This window comes from Oryctolagus cuniculus, chromosome 5 (assembly GCF_051225735.1).
Source record: "Oryctolagus cuniculus isolate XC-2025 breed Fujian yellow rabbit chromosome 5, ASM5122573v1, whole genome shotgun sequence".
In the NCBI taxonomy this organism is placed as follows: domain Eukaryota; kingdom Metazoa; phylum Chordata; class Mammalia; order Lagomorpha; family Leporidae; genus Oryctolagus; species Oryctolagus cuniculus.
Genome location: NC_142871.1, coordinates 108749349 through 108773475, shown reverse-complemented (window position 1 = coordinate 108773475; position 24127 = coordinate 108749349). Strand labels below are relative to the sequence as shown.

The 24127-nt window shown below is 39.5% G+C and overlaps 1 protein-coding gene across 1 annotated transcript in view; it reads right to left on the bottom strand.

The window, feature by feature from the left end:
* EYS (EGF-like photoreceptor maintenance factor) overlaps window positions 1-24127 on the bottom strand; it is a 1804868-nt gene that overhangs the window by 100043 nt on the left and 1680698 nt on the right. The window contains 3 exon segments of the mRNA XM_089333540.1: window positions 4271-4445; window positions 13099-13243; window positions 14066-14232. Coding sequence (XP_089189666.1) covers window positions 4271-4445; window positions 13099-13243; window positions 14066-14232 — 487 coding nt within the window.

Below are 24127 nucleotides of genomic sequence, written 5' to 3'. Positions count from 1 at the left end.
CAGATAGCTTTACTACTGAATCCTACTAAATTTTTAAAAAGTAACTTATCCCCAAATTCTTAAACTATTCAAAACAAGTGAAAGGGAGGAAATCCTCCAAAAATTTTTTTTGTGAGTCCAGCATCACCTTAATGCCCAAACCAAAAAAGATACCCCCCCCCAAAAAAAAGACAACTGTAGACCAATATCCCTGATGAACATAGATACAGAAATCCTCAAGAAAATACTAGCTAATCTAATTTGACAAAATATCAAAAGATCATCCTGCTGGACCAAGTTGAAATTTATATCAGAAATACAGGGATAATTCAACATACATAAATCAATAAACATGATACATCACTTTAACAAAATTAAGAATAAAAACAATATAATGACCTCAATAGATCTAAGAAATAATTTGATAAAATACAACATTCTAAAGATTTATTTTATTTGAAAGTATTATTATAGAGAGAGGAAGGGGGAGAAGGAGAGCAGTAGGAAGGGAAGGGGGAGGGAGATCTACATGTTCTATCTGCTTGTTCACTCCCTGGATGGCTCCAACTGCAGGGCTGAACCAGGATGAAGCTAGGAGCCAGGAGCTTCATTTGGGTCTCTCAAATGGTTAAGGGGCCCAAGCACCTGGGCCATCTTCTGCTGCTTCCCCAGGCACATTAGCAGGGAGCTGGATTGGAAGTGGTCAGCTGGGACACAAATCGGTGACCATATAGGATGTTGGTGTTGCAGGTGGTAACTTAACCCACTGCACTGAAATGCTGCCTCCAAAAATGCAACATTCTTTCATGACAAAACCTTAAGCAAATTGGGTGTAGAAGAAATATATCTCAACACAATCAAGGCAAAACACGACAAACCCACAGCCAGCAGCATCATATTGAATGAGAAAAAGTTGGAACTATTTCCACTGGAACCAGATAAGGATGCCTACTCTTACACTATTATTCAATAGTGATTATCACTATTATTGTCTTTATTATTCAATAGTGATGCCTACTCTTATCACTATTATTCAATATATGTCTGGAAGTTTTAACCAGAGCCACTAGGCAAGAGAAATCAATCAAAGAGATACAAATTGGAATGAGGGAAGTCAAATTATTCCTGTCACAGAGGACATGATCATTTATATAGGAAAACCTGAAGACTCCACTAAGAGACTATTAGAACTTGCAAGAGAATTGAGCTAAGTGGCAGGGTATAAAATCAGACAAAAATCAACAGCATTCTTATATACCAAGAATGCTCTGGCTAAGAAAGAACTTAAAAGGTTAATCCCATTCACAATACCTAAAAAATATAAATACCTTGGGATAAATTTAACTAAGGATGTGAAAGATCTCTACAATGAAAATTACAAAACAATGAAAAGATAGAACACACATAAAATGAAAAAAAAAAAACAACTCCCATTTTCAGGGAATGGAAGAATTAATATCACCAAAATGTCCATACTATCCAAAGCAATTACAGACTCAATGTGATTTTAATTGAAATACCAAAACTTTTTCACAGATATAGAAAAAAATCTTAAAATTTATATGGAAGCATGGAATACTCAAAAACGCCAAAGCAATCTTAAACAATAAACACAAAACTGCAGATCTCACAATACCAGATTTCAAGACATACTACAGTGGGGCTGGCACTGTGGTATAGTTGGTAAAGCAACAGCCTGTGACACCAGCATCCTATATGATCACTGGCTCAATTCCTGGCTGCTCAACTTGCAATCCAGCTACCTGCTAATGCAACTGGAAAAGCGGTTGAAGATGGCCCAAGTGCTTGGGCCCCTGCACCCACGTGGAAGACCTGGAAGAAGCTCCAGACTTCTGTTTTTGGCTGAGCCCCGCCCTAGCTGTTGCAGCCATTTGGAGAACGAACTAGTGGATGGAAGATCTCTGTCTCTCTCTCTCTGCCTCTCATAAATCTGACTTCAAAACAAATACATAAATATTTTTAAAAAGACATAATAGTGGGCTATTACAATCCAAACAGTCTGGTACTCACATAAAAATAGACATATAGACCAATGGAACAGAATAAAAACCCCAGAAATTAATCCATGTATCTACAAACAACAATTCTCTGAAAAATAAATTAAAATCATTCTATGGAGAAAGGATAGTCTCTTCAAAATGGTTTTGAAAAAATTGAATTTCTATATGCAAAAATTTGAAATAAGATCCTTACCATATATATATATATAATTGTATATATATATATACACAAAAAAAAACTCATCATAATCAAAGATCTAAACTTAAGAACTAAAACCATATCAAATTACTAATGGAAAACATAGAATAGATCTGCAAGATATTGGCCTAGTCAAAGACTTCTTGTAAGAAACCCCAGAAGCTATTTTCTGATTCGACATAAAAGGGGCCCATGGGAGATGAAGTTCTCTAATGAAATGCAGCTGAACAGATCTTTTCAGGGCACTGATGAACTCCAGGGCCTTGGCAGAACCAAGGCTTATGGCAATTCCTCATGTTTCTGGGACTCTGGAACTATGGCATAGCTAGCTGGTAAGCTGGTAGAGAAGGTTATGATTATATTCAGTGATTAGTTCTTACTTTAGGAATATTCACTTATCTGACTGTCTAAAGAGCTTTTCAGCTGCACTAGTAATTGCTACAGTCTCTAAAGCCTTATGTAACCCTTACTTTCTAACACTGCTCCTATAGCATTTGCCATGAACTTTGGTGGGGCGATTTGGGGGGCTTTCACCTTCTTTAAGTATTCACTTAAAACAGTCTGGAAATCATACATTTAGCTTAGTAGTTAAGAAATCTGTGTCCTCAGTGGATTGATGGACCTGAACCCATCAAACCCATCACATCAGTAAAGGAAAACATAGTGGAATCACTGTAAGACATTGACCTAGGCAAAGATTTCTTGGATAAGACCCTATAAACAGTCAATAAAAGTAGAAATAGACAAATGAGATTATATAAAGCTAATAAGTTTCTGCACAGAAAAAAAAACTTAAAGTGAATAGGCAACCAACAGAATGGGAGAAAATATTTGCAAACTATGCATTTCATTAACAATTAATATTAGACTACATAAGGAGCTCTAGAAACTCAACAACAACAGAACAAGTGATCCAGTTAAGAAATGGGCAAAGGATATGAACAGAAATTTTTCAAGGAATACAATACAAATGACTAACATGCACATGAAAAAATTCTCAGAATCACTAGCCATCAGGGAAATGCAAATAAAAAACCACAATGAGCTAACATCTCATCCCAGTTAGAATGGCTAATATGTAAAAATCAAAAAATAACAAATGCTCACTAGGATGCATTGCTATTGGTAGGAAATGCAAATTGGTACAACCATAGTGGAAAAAAGTATGGATATTCTTCAGAAAACTTAAAAATAGATCTACCATATGACCCAGCTATCTCATTCCTGGGATTTTTTTTTTTTTTTGACAGGCAGAGTGGACAGTGAGAGAGAGAGAGACAGAGAGAAAGGTCTTCCTTTTTGCCGTTGGTTCACCCTCCAATGGCCGCCGCGGTCGGCGCACCGTGCTGATCCGAAGCCAGGAGCCAGGTGCTTCTCCTGGTCTCTCATGGGGTGCAGGGCCCAAGGACTTGGGCCATCCTCCACTGCACTCCTGGGCCATAGCAGAGAGCTGACGGAAATAAACTCAACATATGATACAGATACCTGCACTCCCATGTTTCTAGCAAATCAATTCATAATAGCAAAGATATGGACTCAACCTATTTGTTCATCAACTGATGACTAGATAAAGAAAGCATGGCATACATATTCACAATAAAATATTATTCAGCATAAAAAAGAATGAAATCTTCACTTTTTGCAACAAAAATGAATGCAACTAGAGATAATTCTGCTAAGTGAAATAAACCAGACCTAAAAAGGCAAATACCACACAGTCTCTCTTATTTGTGGTGCTTATATAGAGTATAAAATTTGTGTGTATATCATATCATTTGGCATATTGTTATAAGTATTGCTTCAGTGAATCATACTATGTAAATGACAATATACTCTTTTTCCCATGTTAAAAAAAAGGTGATTCTTTTTTTTTCAATTTAGGAGCTAACACAAATGTTATCTAGTTGCCTTCATCTGTCCTCCAGTCATCTAGCAGGTGTATAGAAAAGTAGTATAATCATGAATGTCAGTCTGTGTTCCTGGTTTGTATAAGTGAAGTGCCAGTTACAGTAAAGTACTGGTGGGAAACCAAATAACCTGCTAAGTTTTTCCTCAATAATACAATACTTACTATACAACAGCTCCATCTTCTATGCATGTCCCACCATTGCCACATTTCATTAAACTACAAGGAGATGCATCACACTGGCCAACAGTGCGCCCAGCAATTGGGCGGCCCTCAGGATTTCCCAGTCCTCTGAAATGGCTATCCTTCTCAGTGCGAACTTGAAGAGTAAAAATACAACCTTGAAGAAAGGCAAAAAACACATCATACTAACAAACAGAAGAAAAAAGGAAGCTAGAATACAACTGTTTTCCATTTTAAAATAATAGTTTATCAAAATGAAAAAACAAATTTTAAGAAAAAAATACAAAAAAAAAAAGAAATGTGTAATATCACTGAGTTTTGAAATCACTTGGAAATAATTGTGTTGATGACACTAAAGGGTACAAATTTAGATGTTTGCTTTATTTCATTTTCAATTTTTTTTTCTTTTTTATATTTAATTTATTGCTGTGCAATCACTCAAAGATGAAAAACATGTTAATTTTTAGTTCGCTGGAAGAGGCTTTACACAAAATATGCAAAGGTGTCACCACCATGCCACCTTTTCACCCATCTTTTTTTTTAACTTTTATTTAATGAATATAAATTTCCAAAGTACAGCTTATGGATTACAATGGCTCTCCCCCCCGCCCCCCATAACTTCCATCATTTTCAATTTTTAAGGAGTGCTTATTTTAACAATTTGACTGAGGTTTAATTTACATATCAAAATTTACCCAGCTTAATTTACAAATAAATTTTAGTAAATTTAAAGAATTATGTAGCCATCACTGGAATCCCATTCTGAACAAATAGCACATAGCACCACTTGCAGAAGAGACTGCCTTTTCTTCCATGGTATTGTCTTGAATGTTCGTTGAAAACCAGTTATCCATTAGCACAAGGATCTCTTGACTCCCAGTTCCTGTTCTTTCATCTATGTGCCTATCATTGCACATGAACTGCACTGTCTTATTTACTGCAGGTTTATAGTAAGTTTTGGAAACAGGAGATTAAATACTTCAATTTTGTTCTTTTTCAAAATTGCTTTGGCTAGTCTAGGTCCTTTGAATGTCCATGTAATTCTAGAATCAGCTCAGTCATTTCTACAAAAATGTCTGTTGGGAGTTATTTTAGTATTTATATTGTATCTAAGATAAACGGAGAAGCATTGACATCTTAACAATATTGAGCCATGAGTCTGTGATGTCTCTCCTTTTATTTAGATCTTCCCTTGTTACTCTTAGCAATATCTCACAGTTTTCAGTGTACAAGCCTTAAATTTTTTGCTAACTTTATCATTAACTATTTTATTGGCTTTCATGCTGTGAATGTGACCAATTTTATTTTCATGTTGTTTCTTGCCAGCATATAGAAATAAAATATATTTTTATATATTGAAAAAAGCATAAAAGTGCAGAGAAAAAATTTAAAATCATCCATAATATCATTATTATAGAGAAGAAATGTAACATTTTTGGCTTCTGTGTGTGTATAATTTACTTAACATAGTGCCAAAAAGCAGGAAATCAGTACATATATCCTGCATGTGATAAAGTAAGTTATAATAATGCCTTTTGGAGGGGCTAACTTTGTGGCATAGTGTGTACAGCTGCCTCTTGGGACACCAGTATCCCATATGGACACTGATTCAAGACCTGGCTGCTCCCTTCCAATCCAGCTCTCTACTAATGCTCCTGAGAGAGCAGTGGAGGATGGCCCAAGTGCCTGGGTCCTGGCACCCATGTGGAAACTTGCAAGAAAATCCTGGCTCCTGGCTTTGGCCTGGCCTAGCCCTGGCCTTTGCAGCCAGCAGGGGAGTGAACCAGTGGATGGAAGATACCTCTCCTTTTCTCTCTTTCCATCTCTCTCTCCCTCTCTCCCTCTCTCCCTCTCTCCCCTCTCTCTCTCTCTCTCTCTCTTTTCCTTTCTCTGTGTAACTCTGACTTTGAAATTAATAATTAATTAATTAATTAAAAAAGAACCTTTTGGAGCCAAGAGTCTTGTGTTGTATTAGCAAGCAGGACGAGAGTGAAAGCTTTTCTTGTTGGGTAGTGAGGTTTTAAAATTATTGCCATTAACACTAGAAGTTTATTTGTTCACGTAAAGTGGAAAGCAGCCAGGGCTGAATTGGGGTGGCTTGGCAAAGAGAATAGATGATTATCCAGAGGATTTTCATAGGGAAGACATGGAAATAGCAAACATCACACCTGCTGATATCTCACTGGCCAGAACTCAGTCACATGCATGCCATAACGCTAGCCCCTCCAAAAGGCATTATTATAACTTACTTTATCACATGCATGACTACAAAGGAGTCTAGGATATATTCTAATAGAAGCAGCCTCTGTCACAAGTATATATAATGGGAAGGCATCCGTCCAGGTGCTATGGAGATCTGAAAAAGTCAAAACTAACTTGTGTTCCTCGGAAGCTTACTAAATTCTTAGGGAGTTCTCATCTTCTGGTGAGGTTGTCATCACAGTTCCGGATGTGTCCTGGCCTCCTAGGCTGATACCCATGCAGAGGACATGGGCCTTCTGTCCTCCCAGAGCTGCAGGCCTCTCCAATGCCAGAGTTGGGCTGGACGTCCAGGAACTCAGCATGGAAGCTGTGTTTGAGTGGAAAGCTTGTCTCGCATTTCATTACAATAGTGTAATAAAAAAAATTCTTAGGAAGTTAAGAGAATTGAGAGGACTTCAAAAAGTTCATGGAATAATGGGATTAAAAGATGTGTTCATTGCATTAAACTACAAGGAGAAGCATGGGTCTGGCCAACAGGGTGCCCAGCAATTGGGTGGCTCTCTGGATTTCCCAGGTTTTTTCTGCCAAATTTCTGATGCAGATAAACTTGAAATCCATGCTCAGTTTTTTTTTTACATAATACACATTTCTTATGAGCTTTCTGAAGATCTCTCATACATTTTTGTAGATACATAAATATGAACGATAGTAAAATGCTAAGTGGGAAAGGGTCTGGAGCTCCTAGGCCCTAGAGGGGCTCTTATTGAAGAGGTGGAATTTGAAGAGTAAAGAATGCTGCAGGAAAGCCCATATGCAGAGAAAATAAGGCGCACAGATTAGATAATTAGATATTTTGAGTTCATTTCATGTGCCAGCATTATTGGGCCATGGTGTGAACAGACATTTGGCCAAAGTTTAATCTGAACGTGTCTGTAGGGGTATTTCTGGATGAGATTAACATCTGAATTTGTAGAATGGTAGAGCAGGTTGCCCTCCCTAATATGGGTGACTCATTTGGTCAATTGAAGACCTGAATAGAATGAAAGGACTGAGTAAGACAGAACTCCTCCTTTCTGACTGCTTGAGCCGGGACAGTGGTATTTCCAGATCTTTGTATCTGGATAAGAAAGAGGCTCTTTCTGGGTCTTGAGGTTGATGGATCTCAGACTGTAAAGTACATCACGACTTTCCTTGTTCTCAGGACTTCCAGTTTAGGCTACTTACTGCCTGCTGACTGCTTTCATAATTGCATGAGCCAATTCTTTATGATAAATCTCATTCTCTATATATAAACAAACACATCCTATTTGTTCTGCTTCTCTGGAAGGTGCTAAGCAATACCGATATTTTTGATGGAACAAAGAATTTGTGGAGGCAAGGTAAATATGGAAAAGTATGGCTTTGGAATGTTAGGTAAAGAATTCAGTTATTATTCTAGAGATGAGGTGCTTTGTTGAGCTTTGAGAGGGAAAGCAACAAGATGCAACAGTTGGCAACAGTGTCCTGATGGGTCAGGTATTGGAAGAACAAAAAGAGTGAGGAGTCCAGGGTGACAGTATAGTGGTGGTTCTTAAACTCTAGCTGCATCAGAATCACCTGAAACAGCTCATTAAAACACATATTACTGGAACCCATTCTCCAAGGTAGTGAATCTGTAAGAATCTGCATTTCTTACAAACTCCCTGTTGCTCATCCAGGGACTTCAATTTGAGAACTATTGTAAGAAGGATTCCAACAAAGCCTGGAGACTTGTAGCAACAGTAAAAGAAGTAAGGAATATATTGAGAAAAGGCATTTGTAGTGAGGATGATTCCAGTCACTTTCTTTCTACACTTGTCTGTAGAGCAATTATTGTGTACTGAGAGGTTTTCTGTGGGCAGCAGAACATCTAGCAAAAGGTCTTGGCTTATTTTCACTTGTGGTCTTAATTTTTTACTCTACCCTCATCCCGCCTGGTTTCCTTTTCTCCATATCTGTATCACTTTCCTTCCTTTCCCCAACCACTCAGTCTAAGACCTCTGTCCTTGAACCCAAACCTGAGAACTGCAGCTTTGAACAGGTGCAACTTTGGAGAGCAGAGGAGAGAACTGCACTTAGTAGGACAGGCAAGACCTTGTTTGCTCTCATATGTAAATTATTTAATCTGGTTTACCCCCAAATCTTTATGAACATTAATGGTTACAGGAAAAATAACAGTTCATCATAAGCCACTTCCAGAACAAAAACAGATGGCTCATTAGCAGTAAATGTCTGTATAACAAAATACGAACTTCGAGATTAGAGTTATTCATCAGGAGCGTTTATAGACATGCGAAAGCCTAAATCAGATAAGCATTTTTAAAATGTTTAACTGTTCTTGAGAGGAAGGAAGGGAGGAAAAAGGGTACAGAAGGAGAAAGAGATCTTTTGTTTGCTTGTTTCCTCTCTAAATGCCTAAGGGCTGGGGCCAGACCAAGACTGAAGGTGGGAGCCTGGGACTCAATCCACATCTCCAATATGAGTGGTAGGAATCAAATTACTTGAAACAAAATTGCTGCCCCAACATCTGCATTAGCAGGAAGCCAGTGTCAGGAGCCAGAGGCAAGTCTTGAATCTAGGAACTCTAATATGGCACACAGGAATCTTAAACACTAGGCCAACACCTGTTCACAGATAATCTTTTGTGTGATCTAATAGCCATTCTAATGACAAATGTGGTAACCTTACCCTGGTTATTAAATTCTTCCATAAAAATTCTATTTACATAGTCATTACTGTTTGATATAGTAACTTCCAAATCTGTGGAAGTTTGTTAAATACACATTTTTAGACTTTCTTTCCATAGAGATTGCAATTAAGTAGTTGTGGAGTAGGGTCCAGAAATACGTATTTTTTAATTAAAAATATTTATTTATTTGAAAGACAGAGCTATAGAAAGAGAGGAAATACAGAGGGAGGGAGGGAGAGACAGAGAGAAAGAGAGAGGGAGAGATCTTCCATCCACTGGTTCACTCCCCAGATGGCTGCAATAGTCCAGGCTAAGCCAGGCCAAGCCAGGAAACAGGAACTTCTGGGTCTCCCACATGAGTCCAGTGTCTCAAGCATGTGGGTCATCCTTCACTGCTTTTCCCAGGCACATCAGCAGGGATCTGGATCAGAAGTGGAGCAGCTGGGATTTAAACCAGTACCCACACAGGATACTGGCATTGTAGGTAGCACCTTTAAACTACAATGTTGACCCCAAGAAATATATATATTTTTAAGAAGTTAGCCTACAATGTTTTTTAGAGCTAGTAGTGATCAGCTTTTGGAAACCATGGATTAATGGTACAGTTGCAATTTAGTTATTATCACATGTTGGGAAAAATTGTCCATGATTTTCAGTAACTGGTAAAGGCAAATTTATAATAGAAAGAAGGCAGACATCAAGAAAAGGCTCAAGGGGCCAGCTCTGTGGCACATCAGGTTAAGACTCTGTCTGCAGTGCCAGAATCCCATATAGATGCTGGTTCAAGTCCCTGCTGCTTTACTTCCAATCCAGCTCCCTGCTAATGCACCTGGGAAAGCAGTGGAAGATGGCTCAAATGTTTGGGACCCTATACCCACTTGGGAAACCAAGATGAAGCTCATGGCTCTTGCCTTTACCTGGTTTAGCCATTTGGGAGGGTGAACCAGCAGATGGAAAATCTTTTTCTCTATAATTCTGACTTTCAAATAAATAAATAAATCTTAAAAAGAGATGGGTGGTGTTCAAGAGATTAGTGATAAGATGAGGGGCTTCCAAGGTTCTGGATCTTCTATAAGACTTTGAATTCAATGGCCACAACCAAAAAAGATTCAACCAAGAATTCCATCCTAAGAATCATGGAAGTTGACAAGCTTCCAGGAGTAGTGCTTTTGTCAAGTTAGCTATGCATATGCTAAGTTCATGCTTATGGCCATGCATCAGGACATGATAGGTCTTGCTGAAAGTCTTTCTTTGTTCTCATTGGTAAAATAAGAGTTTCTAATAGAATGGAGAAAATAGAAGAAAAGGAAACCAGGGGGCACTGGACTCTAATAAGTCAATGTAATACTTAGATTAAATTAATTAATTTTTAAAAGATTTATTTGCAAGGCAGAGTTAGAGAAAGAGAGAGAGAGAGAGAGAGAGATCTCCCATCGGTTGGTTCACTGCCCAAATGACCTCAGCAGCCAGGGCTGGGCCAGGCCAAAGCCAGGAGCCAGGAGATTCATCTGGGTCATGTGGGGTGGGAGGGGCCCAAGCACTTGGGCCATCTTCTGTTTGTTTCCTAGGTGCATTAGCAGGGAGATGAATTGGAAGTGGAGCAGCTGGGACTTGAAGCAGTGTCCTTATGGAATGCTGATGTTACAGGTGGTGACTTTAACCTGCTGTGCCACAGCACCATCCCCAATCTCCAATAAATTTAAAAACATCAAATCCTGATAGGGTGGAGTATTAATTATGGTTAATATTTATTGAGTGTTTATTGTTGCTGGTTTCTAGATTAAGCTCTTAACATAATTATTTTTCCTTAATTGATTAACATATGAACACTTTTTTTTTTTTTTTTTAATTTGCTAGGTAGAGTTATAGGCAGTGAGAGAGAAAGACAGAGAGAAAGGTCTTCTCTCCGTTGGTTCACCCCCCAAATGGCCACTATAGCCAGCGCTGCGCCAATCCGAAGCCAGGAGCTAGGTGCCTCCTCCTGCTCTTCCATGTGGGCATAGGGCCCAAGCACTTGGGCCATCCTCCACTGCCCTCCCGGGCCACAGCAGAGAGCTGGACTGGAAGAGGAGCAACCAGGACTAGAACCGGCACCCATATGGATGCCAGCGCTGCATGTGGAGGATCAACCAAGTGAGCCACGGCACCAGCCCCCATACGAACACTTTGGGACAGGTATTTTTGTGATACAGAGGAGAAAATGAAGGCTCAGTGAGGTTAACAGGCTCAAAGTCATGTAGTTGCTGGGTGGCAGGGTCTGCATGTGAAGACAGCCTCATTGCACAGCCTGGGCTCTTACCCACTTTCTGCACAGCAGAGAGCAAGACACAAGTGCCTGACTGGAGCTGTGCCACCTCCACCACCAGAGTGTTATCATTCCTAACACAAGGGCTTACTCTAAATCAGACACTAGTTTTGTGCTCTCTCTATTGACTCACTCTCAGGATTACACAGCTAGAGAAGTGCTACTGTTATTATCTCATTTTACAGGTGAGGTACGGGGAGGTTTAGTGACTAGTCAGGATCATGAAGCTTGAAGATATCTGAGCTGGAACATATACCCCAGCAGTTGGGTTGCAGAACCCACACTCTTTTTCTTTTTAAATATTTATTTATTTATTTGAAAGTCAGAGTTACACACAGAGAGAAGGAGAGGTGGAAAGAGAGAGAGGTCTTCCATCTGCTGGTTCACTCCCTGATTGGCTGTGATAGCTGGAGCAGCGCCGATCTGAAGCCAGGAACCAGGAGTTTCTTCTAGGTCTCCCATGTGGGTGCTGGAGCCCAAGGACTTGGGCCATCTTCTACAGCTTTCTCAAGCCATAGTAGAGAGCTGGATCAGAAGTGGAGCACCTGGGACTCAAACCAGCACCCACATGGGATGCCGGCACTGCAGGCTGCAGCTTTACCCACTACTCCACAGCGCTGGCCCCAGAACCCACACTCTTAAACATTTGTGTTTAGGCAAAAGTCAGTGGGGGTGAGGAAAGGGATGCTACCAAGCTGTCAGAGAATGCAAGTTTCTGAGATGGTGCTTGATGGCAGTTCCTGTTTCGAAGGGAGGTGCATATCATCCTGGTCTCTACTCCCTGACTTCTGATGGAGAGTAAGCTGGACCTGGGAGTGTGGCTGAGGACTTCGCATGAGCAGACCTTTGTACAAACACTTCGTCACAAGGATCCACCAAAAAAGCTTATTTTCACCAAATAATTCTTACAACCACTCAAAGCACATCCTTACTTTATCCCTCTGCTATGAGTCTGCAATATAGGGAAGGCCTGAGCTTATGTTTCTTTAGAACACAGAGAGACAGAACATGGCAGTAACACTGTTCACCCAAGAGTAACGTTTCCCTTTAATCATTTTGGTTTGTGGATCACACCTTGGTGATATGGATGGGTTGACAGAAATGTGTCTAGTCTTTTGTAGCAAGTATGTTACAAAGCTAGATGGACTTTCAATTTTTGGCATGACCCCGTTAGATCCATTTTGCTCACCCTAAATTCAAAAGCACTCCATACTTGCATAAAAATAGCTCATATTCTTGGCCCGTTTATGTCATGCTCTACTTTTTCTCATAGTATTTATCACATTATACAACTACATAATTGATAATAGCCAGTGTTTTTGCCTTATCTGTCTGCCCTCTGACTAGAATGTGAGTTTATGAATACAGGAATATTTGTTTTGTTTTTTCTGAAGCATCCTAAAACCTAATAAACACACCAGACATGATCAATAAATAACAAATGAATGCTTTTGATTAAAACTAAACTTTGATCAGGTCTTATTAGAAAGCAATCCATATAGCTGGCTTGGGAACTACAGTATATTCTTTATGAGCTTCTTCTGTTCTCTATGTTTGAAATAAGTATATACAGTATAAAAACTGTCTGTGCTTTACCTTGAAAACCATTTTTAAAAGAGGCTCCATCTGGTAAGAGGTCTGGAAGGTATTCACTGTAGCCACCTACATAAAACTGACTGAAGACATTGAGTCCAATGAGTCTTCCTGGGGAGATAATGGACTTATTTTGGTGGTCATCTACCTTTAAAAGGAAAAAGAAAATTTAAACCTATTTAAAAAGGAATTAATTCTCTTGGGTGAATTAATTCCCCAGAGTGAACTGTTAAGATATTCTTTTGTCATTTCCCATTAACTTGGCATGAAAAATTTACAAAGACATGAATTTTGAAGAAATAAAAAAAAATAACACCACTCAACTCTGCTTCTCTGCTGGTGTCTGTTAGCATAGATATATTAATATAACAGTCATGGTTTTGCACTTCAATCAAAATCACAGTTCTTCAAAGATTAAGAGCTGGCATCCTGCTGGCACCACTCTGTCTTGCATTGCCTCCTCCCCCATTTATTCTCAATTTATCCAGCAGGGTCATTTATCAAAGAATAGAACTCAACCATACTACTTAACCCTCCTTCTTGAGTATCTCTACACTGCTCTAAAAATCTATACGTCTTAGCATGGCATCTATATCTTTTGATAATGTAAAACTTGTCTGCCTTTAATCACATCTCCTGCTGCCTAAAAACCACACTAAACTATTTGCATCCCTTAAGCCCACCCTGGCTACTGTTCTTTTTCTCAACTCCTATTTGATACACAAGTATCACTTTTCCTGGGCAAGGTTTCCCAACTCCCTTCTCTTACCTTTATCTATATTAATAATCCCTTGTATTTTCCTCACATCACTTAACTATAATCATCTTTCTTGACCCTCATTTAGTACACTGATCTGTGAACTTCATGTACATAGGTATCATTGAATATTTGCCTCTGTTCCTTAGCACAGATTTGACAACACTTAGGACTCAGCAGGTTTGTAGAAAAGATGAAAAGATGACTGCTTACCTTTAGCCAGCCCTTTCTGAAGAACCTGCCTAGATAGACGGTGTGGATTTTGAGGCTCAGGTCAAGAGGCTCACTCCTGATACTTGCTATGCCAGATCCCAGATTATAGCTGTATACCACACAGCCATCCAGCAGACCCACTGACAGGAAGTCATCGCCGTTCAGCCCTGGAATGAGAAGACACATAAGAAATACTCATTGAGAAGAAACTCATTGCTTACTGTCTGATTCTGAAGTGTAGACCAGTGTGGCAAATCACGTCACACATTTCAGCCTGTGGTCGGCACTCAGGTCTGTGTTCCACTGGTTGTTATTATTACCTGCCCCCACCACCCTTTCTGGCTCCCAAGACTGTCTGAGCACTAAGAAGCCATAGGCTTTTGGTCAACCCAGGGAATGATGAATACATTTAAATGTTGAATGGGATTAAAATCTACTTTTCTCTGAATGAAATTTATCGTGCACTTTACAGTGGACTGGAACTGCTCTGCTCATTAATGAGATCAGAAGACTGAGCTAACCCTAGCATCAGCTTTAAGTTCTCTGTATGATTTGAAGAGAGTATAAAGAACAATTTATTTTTATGGTTGCTCAGAGTATGTTGTCATTATTCTGTTGCCAAAACTCTTGATTATGCCCCACAGTCAGTGAGAGGTGGGCTGGTTTGTGTCCCCTCTTCTCTTTCTCCTTCTGTTAGTTAGTTCAAGGCCATCTATATGGCACAGTGAGTTATGGGGGGACAACTCACATAGACCCATGGCAGTAAGGAAGGGGGTTGGAGAGACACAGCATAAATCACTAGAGGTTTGGTAGGATTAGGATGTTCTGAAATTGTCAGCAGAAGTAAAACAAGAGGTCTGTCCATAGGGGCAAGGACTGAAATATATCATCCACTTTCTGAAGATGTGTCTGTGAGTGGGATAACAGAGGACCTTAACACTGAGAGTCACAGGCAAAGACTTCTGTTTGGAAGCAGAGTATAGGGAATCCCATATAAGTAAAATGTTTAAGCATAGAGGAAAAGGAGAAATCAGTCCCTGGACATGGATAAAATTTGTTACAATAGGGCATACACAGTTTCCACCTACTACACTTGTAAGGGTGATACCTTGTCTATTTTTTAAAAGATTTATTTATTTATTTGAAAGTCAGAGTTACCCAGAGAGAGAAGGAGAGGCAGAAAGAGGTCTTCCACCTGCTGGTTCACTCCCCAGTTGGCTGCAATGACCAAAGCCGCACCGATCGAAAGCCAGGAGCCAGGAGCTTCTTTTAGGTCTCCCACATGGGTGCAGGGCCCAAAGACTTGTGCCATCTTCCACTGCTTTCCCAGTCCACAGCAGAGTGCTGGATTGGAAGTAGAGTATTCAGGACTCAAACCAGCACCCATATGTGATGCCGGCACTGAAGGTGGTGGTCTTACCCACTACATCACAGCACCAGCCTCGATACTTTGTCTATTCACTTGGCATCCATTGTTAGTCTGATCAAGGTGAAGGAGAGAAAGATCTGCAGGGATGGAAATTTCCGGAGTATAGGGCAACCAGAGTCTTAAGGCCCTGGAAAGCTAAGGACAGAACTTACTATGAGATGATTGAACTGTGCTTTTGCTCTTCTAAAGAGATTGCCATGGGCCCTAAGCTGGGTCCTTTTTGAAAGCGTCTTCTCTAAGACAGTCTAACATGCAGTCACTGTTGAGAGCAAGCGTGGTATGTGACATACCATTGACAGATATATTGGTAACTTACAGCAACTGTCTCTCCTTCTTTTACTCTCTCTCTCTCTCTCTCTCTCCCACGAGGCTGCAGCAACTTAGTGGGTTGATATTTAGAATGGATAGAACTCCCAAGAGATACATGGATTCAGGATGATAGGCAAAAGGAGGAAAAAATGGTGGAAAGCCATCACTAGAGATTTGGGATACTCTTTCAGGCAGCTATTTGGATATAGAAGAAATTGAGAGAGGGGGCTGTGGAAGGAGAAGTGTGAGATTTTTCTGTGGGCTACGAATGGGAACAAATTGATAAATTCTAATGGGGAGCTGAATCATCTTTCAGAGTGTCCAGGCTGTTGGAATGGAGCTGGTATTCTGCTGGCTGAACTGGAAGATGGTGAGAAGCACCGTATCCTTTTTTTCTGTCTTGTTGCTACTCCTCCTTCTTCACTGAAAGAATGTATTTTATTCCAGAAACGACATTATCCTCAAGGTCCTCACAGCCTGATTGGAAGGAACAAAGAAGGTTAAGTGGCATGGGGAGCAGAAGGGGAGTGGCAGGAGGAGGGCAGCAGTCATTAACATGGAGTGGGGATGAAGGTTAGGAAATTCAAATGGTCATATTTGAGTTGGTTTCTGAGCTAATCTATAAATGAGAAGCCAGAGTTTGCTAGATAGGTGAGGAAAGAGATGCACTGAAGAACACCATTGAAACAGAAGGGATAACACTGCAAAAATCCAGAAAAGGCAGAGAAGAAAACGATGTGATTAAGGACCTGCTAAGACCAGTGCCCACCTGGTGTTTGGTGTCTAGGGGAGGTAAGGAAACAGAGACAACAGAAAGGCCCTGTCTGTAAGGCCATGCTATGCTATAAGAATGACTTCAATATTTTACCTGAGACTCCCAGGGACCATGAAAAGATTTTAAATGAGAGAACTACATTAGATCTGGAATTTGAAAGAATCTCATAACAAAGTTGAGGATAGAATATAGAGATAGATAAGCTGCCACAATAGAAGGTCATTCAACTGATTCAGAAAGGGAAATATTAAACTCTCCATAAATTAAGGTAGTGGAAAAGAGAACAGAAATAAAGGAAAGAAATTTGTAATTTGGAAACAAATTTGAACGAATAGACCAATTTGGATGAAAAGTTGAAGAAGAGGGAAGAGTTGAAGGTGCTTTCAAACAAGCTATCTTCAGGAACCAGGTGGTATGGGTCAGTCATTGGGGTAAGGAGCCTAGAAAAAGAGCAATCTGGGGAAAGAGGCTGACTTAAGCTTATAGGCACCCCAGCTTGCAGATGAGTGCCAGAGCATAGGAGAGGGGATGCACTAAGAAAGGGAGGATAAGGAGAATCAGGGAGCCTATCAGACCATCAAGCAGGTGAAAATATCATATTTCCATGGCGTGGGCCCACCAGGCTGCTTCCCTTCCTTCCACTATAGGTCTCCCCTCAGTGTCAGTCAACCCTGGTGGTGGGTGATGGAGTGGGTAAAAGAAAGAGAAGCAGTTGGCTACCAAGATTGGGACCGGGAAGGAGAACGGTATTTTAGGGGCTCAGAATTGTCTCAGAATGCCATTTGCTAAACCTGGAAGCTCATCACAATCATTCAGGAAGTGTGTCAAAAACTCAGATTCTAGATAAAATTTTATACAATTTATATGAAAGTCTTTGACACTGAATCCTTGAAATATTTTTAAACAGGCTCCCCAGCTGTTTTTTTAAAGATATTTATTCATTTATTTAATTTATTTTAAAGGCAGAGTTACAGAGGGGCAGAGAGAGAGAGAGAGAGAGAGAGAGAGAGAGGTTGGTCTTACATCTGCTGGTTCACTCCCCAAATGGCTGCAATGGCCAGCCAGCACTGGGCCAATCTGAAGCCAGGAGCCAGGAGCTTCTTCTGGGTCTCCCATGTGCGTGCAGGGGCACAAGGACTTGGGCCATCTTCTACTGCTTTCCCAGGCCATAGCAGAGCGCTGGATCAGAAGTGGAGCAGTTGGGACTCGAACTGACGCCCATATGGGATGCTGGCACTGTAAGCAGTGGCTTTACCCTCTGTGCCACAGCGCAGCACCCCCCACCACCCCACAGCTGTTTTTAAATGAAGCTGAATGATAGTAGTGACTGCAGGAGGGTCAGGACATTTGGCCTATTCTGTCACATGGGGTTTCAAATTCACAGTGACCCCATGCTTGAGTTAGAGCTCTATTGTCACTGTCTTGAAATTCTTAAAACTATAATCTTTGAACTGTCTTTTAAAGGTGAAGTCCAAGAGCAAGGAACATGAGTGAGAACAGAGGCAATACCTATGCACAGGATGCGTGTTTGTTGTCTTGCCACCCTATCTGCAGGCAGAATTTGTGACGTCCCATGAGAACATACCCACAATACTGAGTTTGGTGGGACTCAAAATGAGTACAAGGTAAACACGTTGTGTCTAATGAGCAGAACTTACTTCAAATGCAGAAACAAGGCAGTAATGATCTAAGAAACGTGAACAGTCAAGGAATGCTTTCATAACTCTCTTACTCTAATTACTTAGGATGAAAACGATGACAAGAGGAAAGAGAAAGGAAATCCCATGACTCCTTATCGGCCTTGCCCTCTTTATTCATCAATAAACTGAAGGTGGAGAGTGCTGAAAGAATGTGCATACATCAAAAAGGTGCAATAAGGACGGTTCACTTGACTGTGTACTGTTACCATTGACCACTGTACTGGCAAAAGAGATGTGTACATATACATGCACGTATGAGCTATGAAATACAAATCATGTAATTTTGGTAAGTTACTATGCCTTAATCATGCTTATGTTTGCATTTTGGACTAACATTGCACAATATAAAATGAATTCTAAAATTTTCACTATTAATTCAGTATTTGAATTTTTCCTAACTGAAGAGTGACATAAACAGCAAATAAAAGATATTATAACCACTGAAGAAAGCAAATGCTTTATTTATGTCTTAGAACCTTTAGTGGCATTTACTGCCTGCTTTTTTACAAGAAAGACTACATTTTCATCTTGCAGTTGGCCTTGCAAGTTATGTAGCTGTCTCTGAGGGGTGCCCTTTGGTGCCCTCATAAGGCAAACCAGGAAAAAAGAGCAAAATGGAAAGCAGGTTGACCTGAGCATCTGAGGCTGCTGGGCGCTTTGTAAGTGGATGAGATACCTAAACCTGGAAGGACAAGAGGTCTGCGTGTCTCATGGCTTTTGGGATGGTGCTGATATACACACTGACCTCTGAAGCTCACATAACTGCTAGATGGTGGAGTCAGCGTCTGAAGGCAGGCTGATATCAGAGCTGTGCCCTTGACCATAGTTCTTCCAGCACAGAAATATATGCAAGTGTCAGACTGGGCTTGTATCCTCCTACACCCCACCAATTCTCCTTTTTTTGTTGTTGAATAAGGAGTATAATTATACCATTTAAGATTTTTCTTTTTTCCCCTTTTGGTCATTTTTAACTTTTATTTAATAAATATAAATTTCCAAAATATAGCTTTTGGATTACAGTGGCTTCCCCTCCCCCATAACCTCTTTCCTACCTTCAACCCTCCCATCTCCCACTCTCTCTCCCATCCCATTCACATCAAGATTCATTTTCAATTATCTTTATATACAGAAGATCAATTTAATATATACTAAGTAAAGATTTCAACAGTTTGCACCCACACAGAAACACAAAGTGTAAAGTACTGTTTGAGTACTAGTTATAGCATTAAATCACAATGTACAACACATTAAGGACAGAGATCCTACATGGGGAGTAAGTGCACAGTGACTCCTGTTGTTGATTTAACAATTGAGAGTTTATGTGGAAATATCAGCAAAGGATAGACTCAGCACGCAGGAAGTATTAAATAAATGCATTCTTAGTTTCTCCAGACTATGGGCTGATCTTAGCTTTATGCATCTCATTTCTCTTCCCTGCTTCATTAATACAAAATCTTAGAAGCAGATACTTCTGATCCCATGCTAGAGCACACATCTGCTTCTAGTTAACCTTTGGGGTCAGAGACAGCAGCAAAGTTTTTCTTTAAAGGCATAGTCCTGACTACGTTGATGCACCATTTTGATCCAACTAAATAAATTTGGAGAGTCAAGCCTGGAGATTAAATGAAATAACTTGAGGCCATGGTTTATTAGCATCCATTTATATGACTTATGTCACTTTCCTGTTATTCTTGTAATGAGAATCTTTTGGGTTAACAGCACATAATAACATAAACAATGTCATATTGGAATAACCAATAGAAGCTTTAGAACAATTTCATTTTCAAAGTCACTGTTCTATTAGGATGTAGCATAACAACAACTTTGGGAAATATGTGGACAATTAGTGTTATTACATTTTTTAATTCACAAAGCAGCAGGTTGTATTCTACATTTATATTATTGCATAGAGATGTTCAGTGATTGACATAATACAAGTTTTTTTTTCATGAAAAGAATCAGATCTATGCTCATTTGTATGCAGAATTGACAGTGAATTTTAATGAAACCAGGCTTAGGGAGATTTTCAGACAAGGTGAGGGATACTTGTTGGATATTATTTCAGAGCTGGTACTAAGAAGGAAGGATTTAGAGAGATTATGTTGTGCAAGTACTAAAAAGGGGAGGAAGGAAACAATAAAGGCTAACTCTACATGAATAGTAGTTAAGAATAACAAGATCTGAGAAGATAATAAAAATCCTTTAGAATGCACAAAAATATACCTCTTTGACTAGAAAAGAAAGTCATAACTCAATTCCACAAATACTATTAAGCAGAAGCTTCAAAGAGCTTGTGTGAGCCATGCTTAGCATTATGACAATTCGTAGTATTGCTTAGAGGAAATCTCATGGGGGAAGAAGATCTGAGCTCAGCGTCTGAGCTCATACTTGATGAAAACAGTGATTCCTCAAAGGAAGCAAGGGTTTCATCGGAAGAAAGGGATGACGGATTGTAAGAGACGGAAGTTATGACAAAAGAATAGAAACAAGATAAAAGATACTGCCATGGATATTTTGGAAGAAAAGAGCAAAGAGCCTGAAAGAATTGCTGTCAGATATTTCTAAGCTGTGAGGTGTAGCAGGGATGGGTGGTGGTGATAGTAATAGATCCTAAATATATAAAACCTTTGAAAGGAAGATAAATCAAACTAAAACATTTGTTTCACAAGCATATGATTACAACTAAACTAATGACACTGTGTTCCATAAACTACTCAAAAGTGTTAGCAGGATTTAATTTAAATTAATTTTTGGTTTGTTTTCTAGCCTAAGTGTTTTACTACTTACATTCGTAGTTTTTAATCCAGCCTGAACCTTTCCAGTACTGCCTGTGATTTAATTGGCATATATGAACAAGAAAGGAAAATCTGTTACACTCATTTAAGAAGTAGAAAGGTATCAAGAGTTTCAGAGAGTAAGTGCCAGAGAAATTGCACAGGTTAGCTCGACCCAAAATAATAACAGGAAAAGATCAGTAGAATCATGCAACAACCAGCCCACTTTATGATAATCAAAACAAAATTCTCATGGGGGGCTGGAATACACAAATGAGGTTACAGTAAGTGGATATAGTCTAATTAGATCTACCTTGTAGACAGGACTGAACAAGGGTAGCTCATGGGTTGAGCCATGGATTCATTAATGAAACATTTGAAAGGAAGTGCAAGACTCATGTAAAAGAATTAACATAAATCTGTATATTAGAGAAAGTTTCTAAGGACACCAGTTCAGTTTCTCTCATTGATTGTGGTCAATCATTTCATGCTGTGAATCATTTGGTCTGCTTGGAAGGATACCCCAGAAACTACAACCACAGGCGGGGGAAGAGGCAGCTCTTCCTTTCAGGTGCATTGTATCAGGGTTCAGAGGGGTTTGGAAAACTGTTCCTTGGTTTGGTCTGAGGAGGTATACTGGGAGTCTAAAACACTGATATAGACAATACTGTGAAATCCATGTATATTTCAGCATACTCTGCTAATTCAAAGATTAATATTGTTGACATTTAAAAGCATTATAGAAGCATGGAAATTCATTCATCTCATCTTCTAATACCAATAGGAAAAAAGCAAAATTTTCTGAAGTATTTAACTTAGAGAAGGAAAGATTTAATAGTAGAAGGAGAATGTGTGGGCTTTGTTAATTTTCTTTAAGCTATTATTTCAATAGGATAAACTATTATCATGCATTAAATCTAATTTATCCCTCTAACTGTGTAATATATTTTTGTAGAGTTAAATGAAGTCCCCAGTTGCATAAAGATGAGTGCTTTATCTTGACTTCCTTGCTAATTTAACTTCTGGCTACTGACTTCCTTTAACACCTCATAGGGTTATAGCCAACAATAACATAATGTTTTAAGAGGTCTTTACAAACGGATTCTGAATTTCTAGGTGATGATTTTTTTTTCTCTCTCACTCTTTTTCCTTTTCTGGCATGGATGGAAGAGGAGCCATGAAGATGAAGTGGTGGCTGTCCCACCAAATGAATATTGCTTAGTGAATGGCTCTTCATTATATGTGTTGAGTGATATCTGATTCTAGACACCACAGCAATTTTTATCCCATATTCAGTGACAACCTCTCCTTTTGGATGTGTTGAAGTAAAATTATGATGACTGGAGATTTTGGATTAACTCTTTTAAAAAAAATTTTTTTTATTTGACAGATGTGTTAGCAGTGAGAGAGAGAGACAGAGAGAAAGGTTGGATTAACTCTTAAGGGGCATATATTCTCTGTGTTTCCTAAGATCTGTCAAGTTTCTGAGCATGGAGACAAACTGACAGCTTTCTGTTCTGTTATCCGTTAAACTATGAATATTATAGGCTTTTTAAAGTATTAGAATCATGCAAAACTATTACCATGCTCAGAGCATGTAACAATGCGATAAAATGAATTTCTTGGGGCTACATATGGTCCATATAATTTTTTCTTTAGGGCAAAAGGAGCTGAGATTAGAAAAAGTGGCAGGTCTGATTCTCTATTGACATCATGAAAATAAGATATGTAAGCACCAGTGTGTGGGAAAAATTTAATTCTTCAAGATGAAACCACATGTGCTTTCTGGAAGTGTAGAAAAAAACTTGGGTAGTAAGTGGATTATGTGTAGGCATTGTGTGTGGTACTGTGAGTTAAACTGCTGCTTGTGATCTCTGCCTCCCATTTCATAATGCTGGTTCATTTCCTGGCTACTCTGCTTCTGATTCAGTTCCCTGCTGATATGCCCGGGAAGCAGATGATGGCTGAAGTACTTGAGTTTCTGCCCCTACATGGGAGACCTAGGTGGATTTTCTGGTTCCTGGCTTCAGCCTGGCCTATCATGACTGTTGCAGACATTTGGGGTATGAACCAGCAGCTGGAGGATCTCTCATATCTCTCTCCTTTTCTTTTTGCCATTCAAACAAATAAATACATCTTAAAAAAAGAAAGAGCTTGATTGATTTACACTTGGCTCCTCCTCTTTTCCATCCCTGGTTGTTCCTCTATGATGCAGTATTATCCCCTGAAAGCTTGCATGCATATTCCTCCTACATACAGACTTGAGAAAAGATGAGAGCCCATTTTCCACATTCATATATATTAACCATGGATTGAAAGTAACAGTTTTCATATATAAGTAAAGTGAATGACTTTAATTTCTCTCTTAACTTTTTTAAAAAGATTTATTTATTTATTAAAAAGGCAAAGTTACACAGAGAGAAGGAGAGGCAAAGAGAGAGAGAGAAAGAGAGAATCCCCAGGTGGCCTGCACAGCCAAGAGCTAGGAGCCTCATCTGGATCTCCCGTATGGGTGCAGGGGCCCAAAACCTGATCCATCCTCCACTGCTTTCCCAGGTACATTAGCAGGGAGCTAGATCAGAAGTGGAGCAGCTGGGACTCTAGCTGGTGCCCATATGGGATGCTGGCATTGCAGGCAGTGGCCAACCCCTTTCTTAACAAGCTTAAAACACTCAAATTATTTAATAACTTGAACAACTCTGATATTACAGTACAGGATATTTAATTTTAGAAGCAGTATGATTTGATACTTTGAGGTTGTTAGGAAAAACATTCTCAAAATTTCTACTTATTCTGATGTGATTACAGAAGAAATGAACATTTTGTGAGATGTGAAAAAACTGAATATGTGCATACACTGTCAATTATGTTTATCAAATGCCTCAGTGCTGTGGAACAGAGAGAAGTGTTCTGCTTAGGAATTTGCTACAGCCTGCTCTCCCATCCATCAGGCATCTGCCTTCTGCCAGATCTGTACCAAGGCTCTGAAGAACAGGCTGAGCTGATTGCTTTTTGTGACACTCCCCCTGACTTCATTTTTCTTTTTTCTGTACTGTAGATGACATTTATTTAATT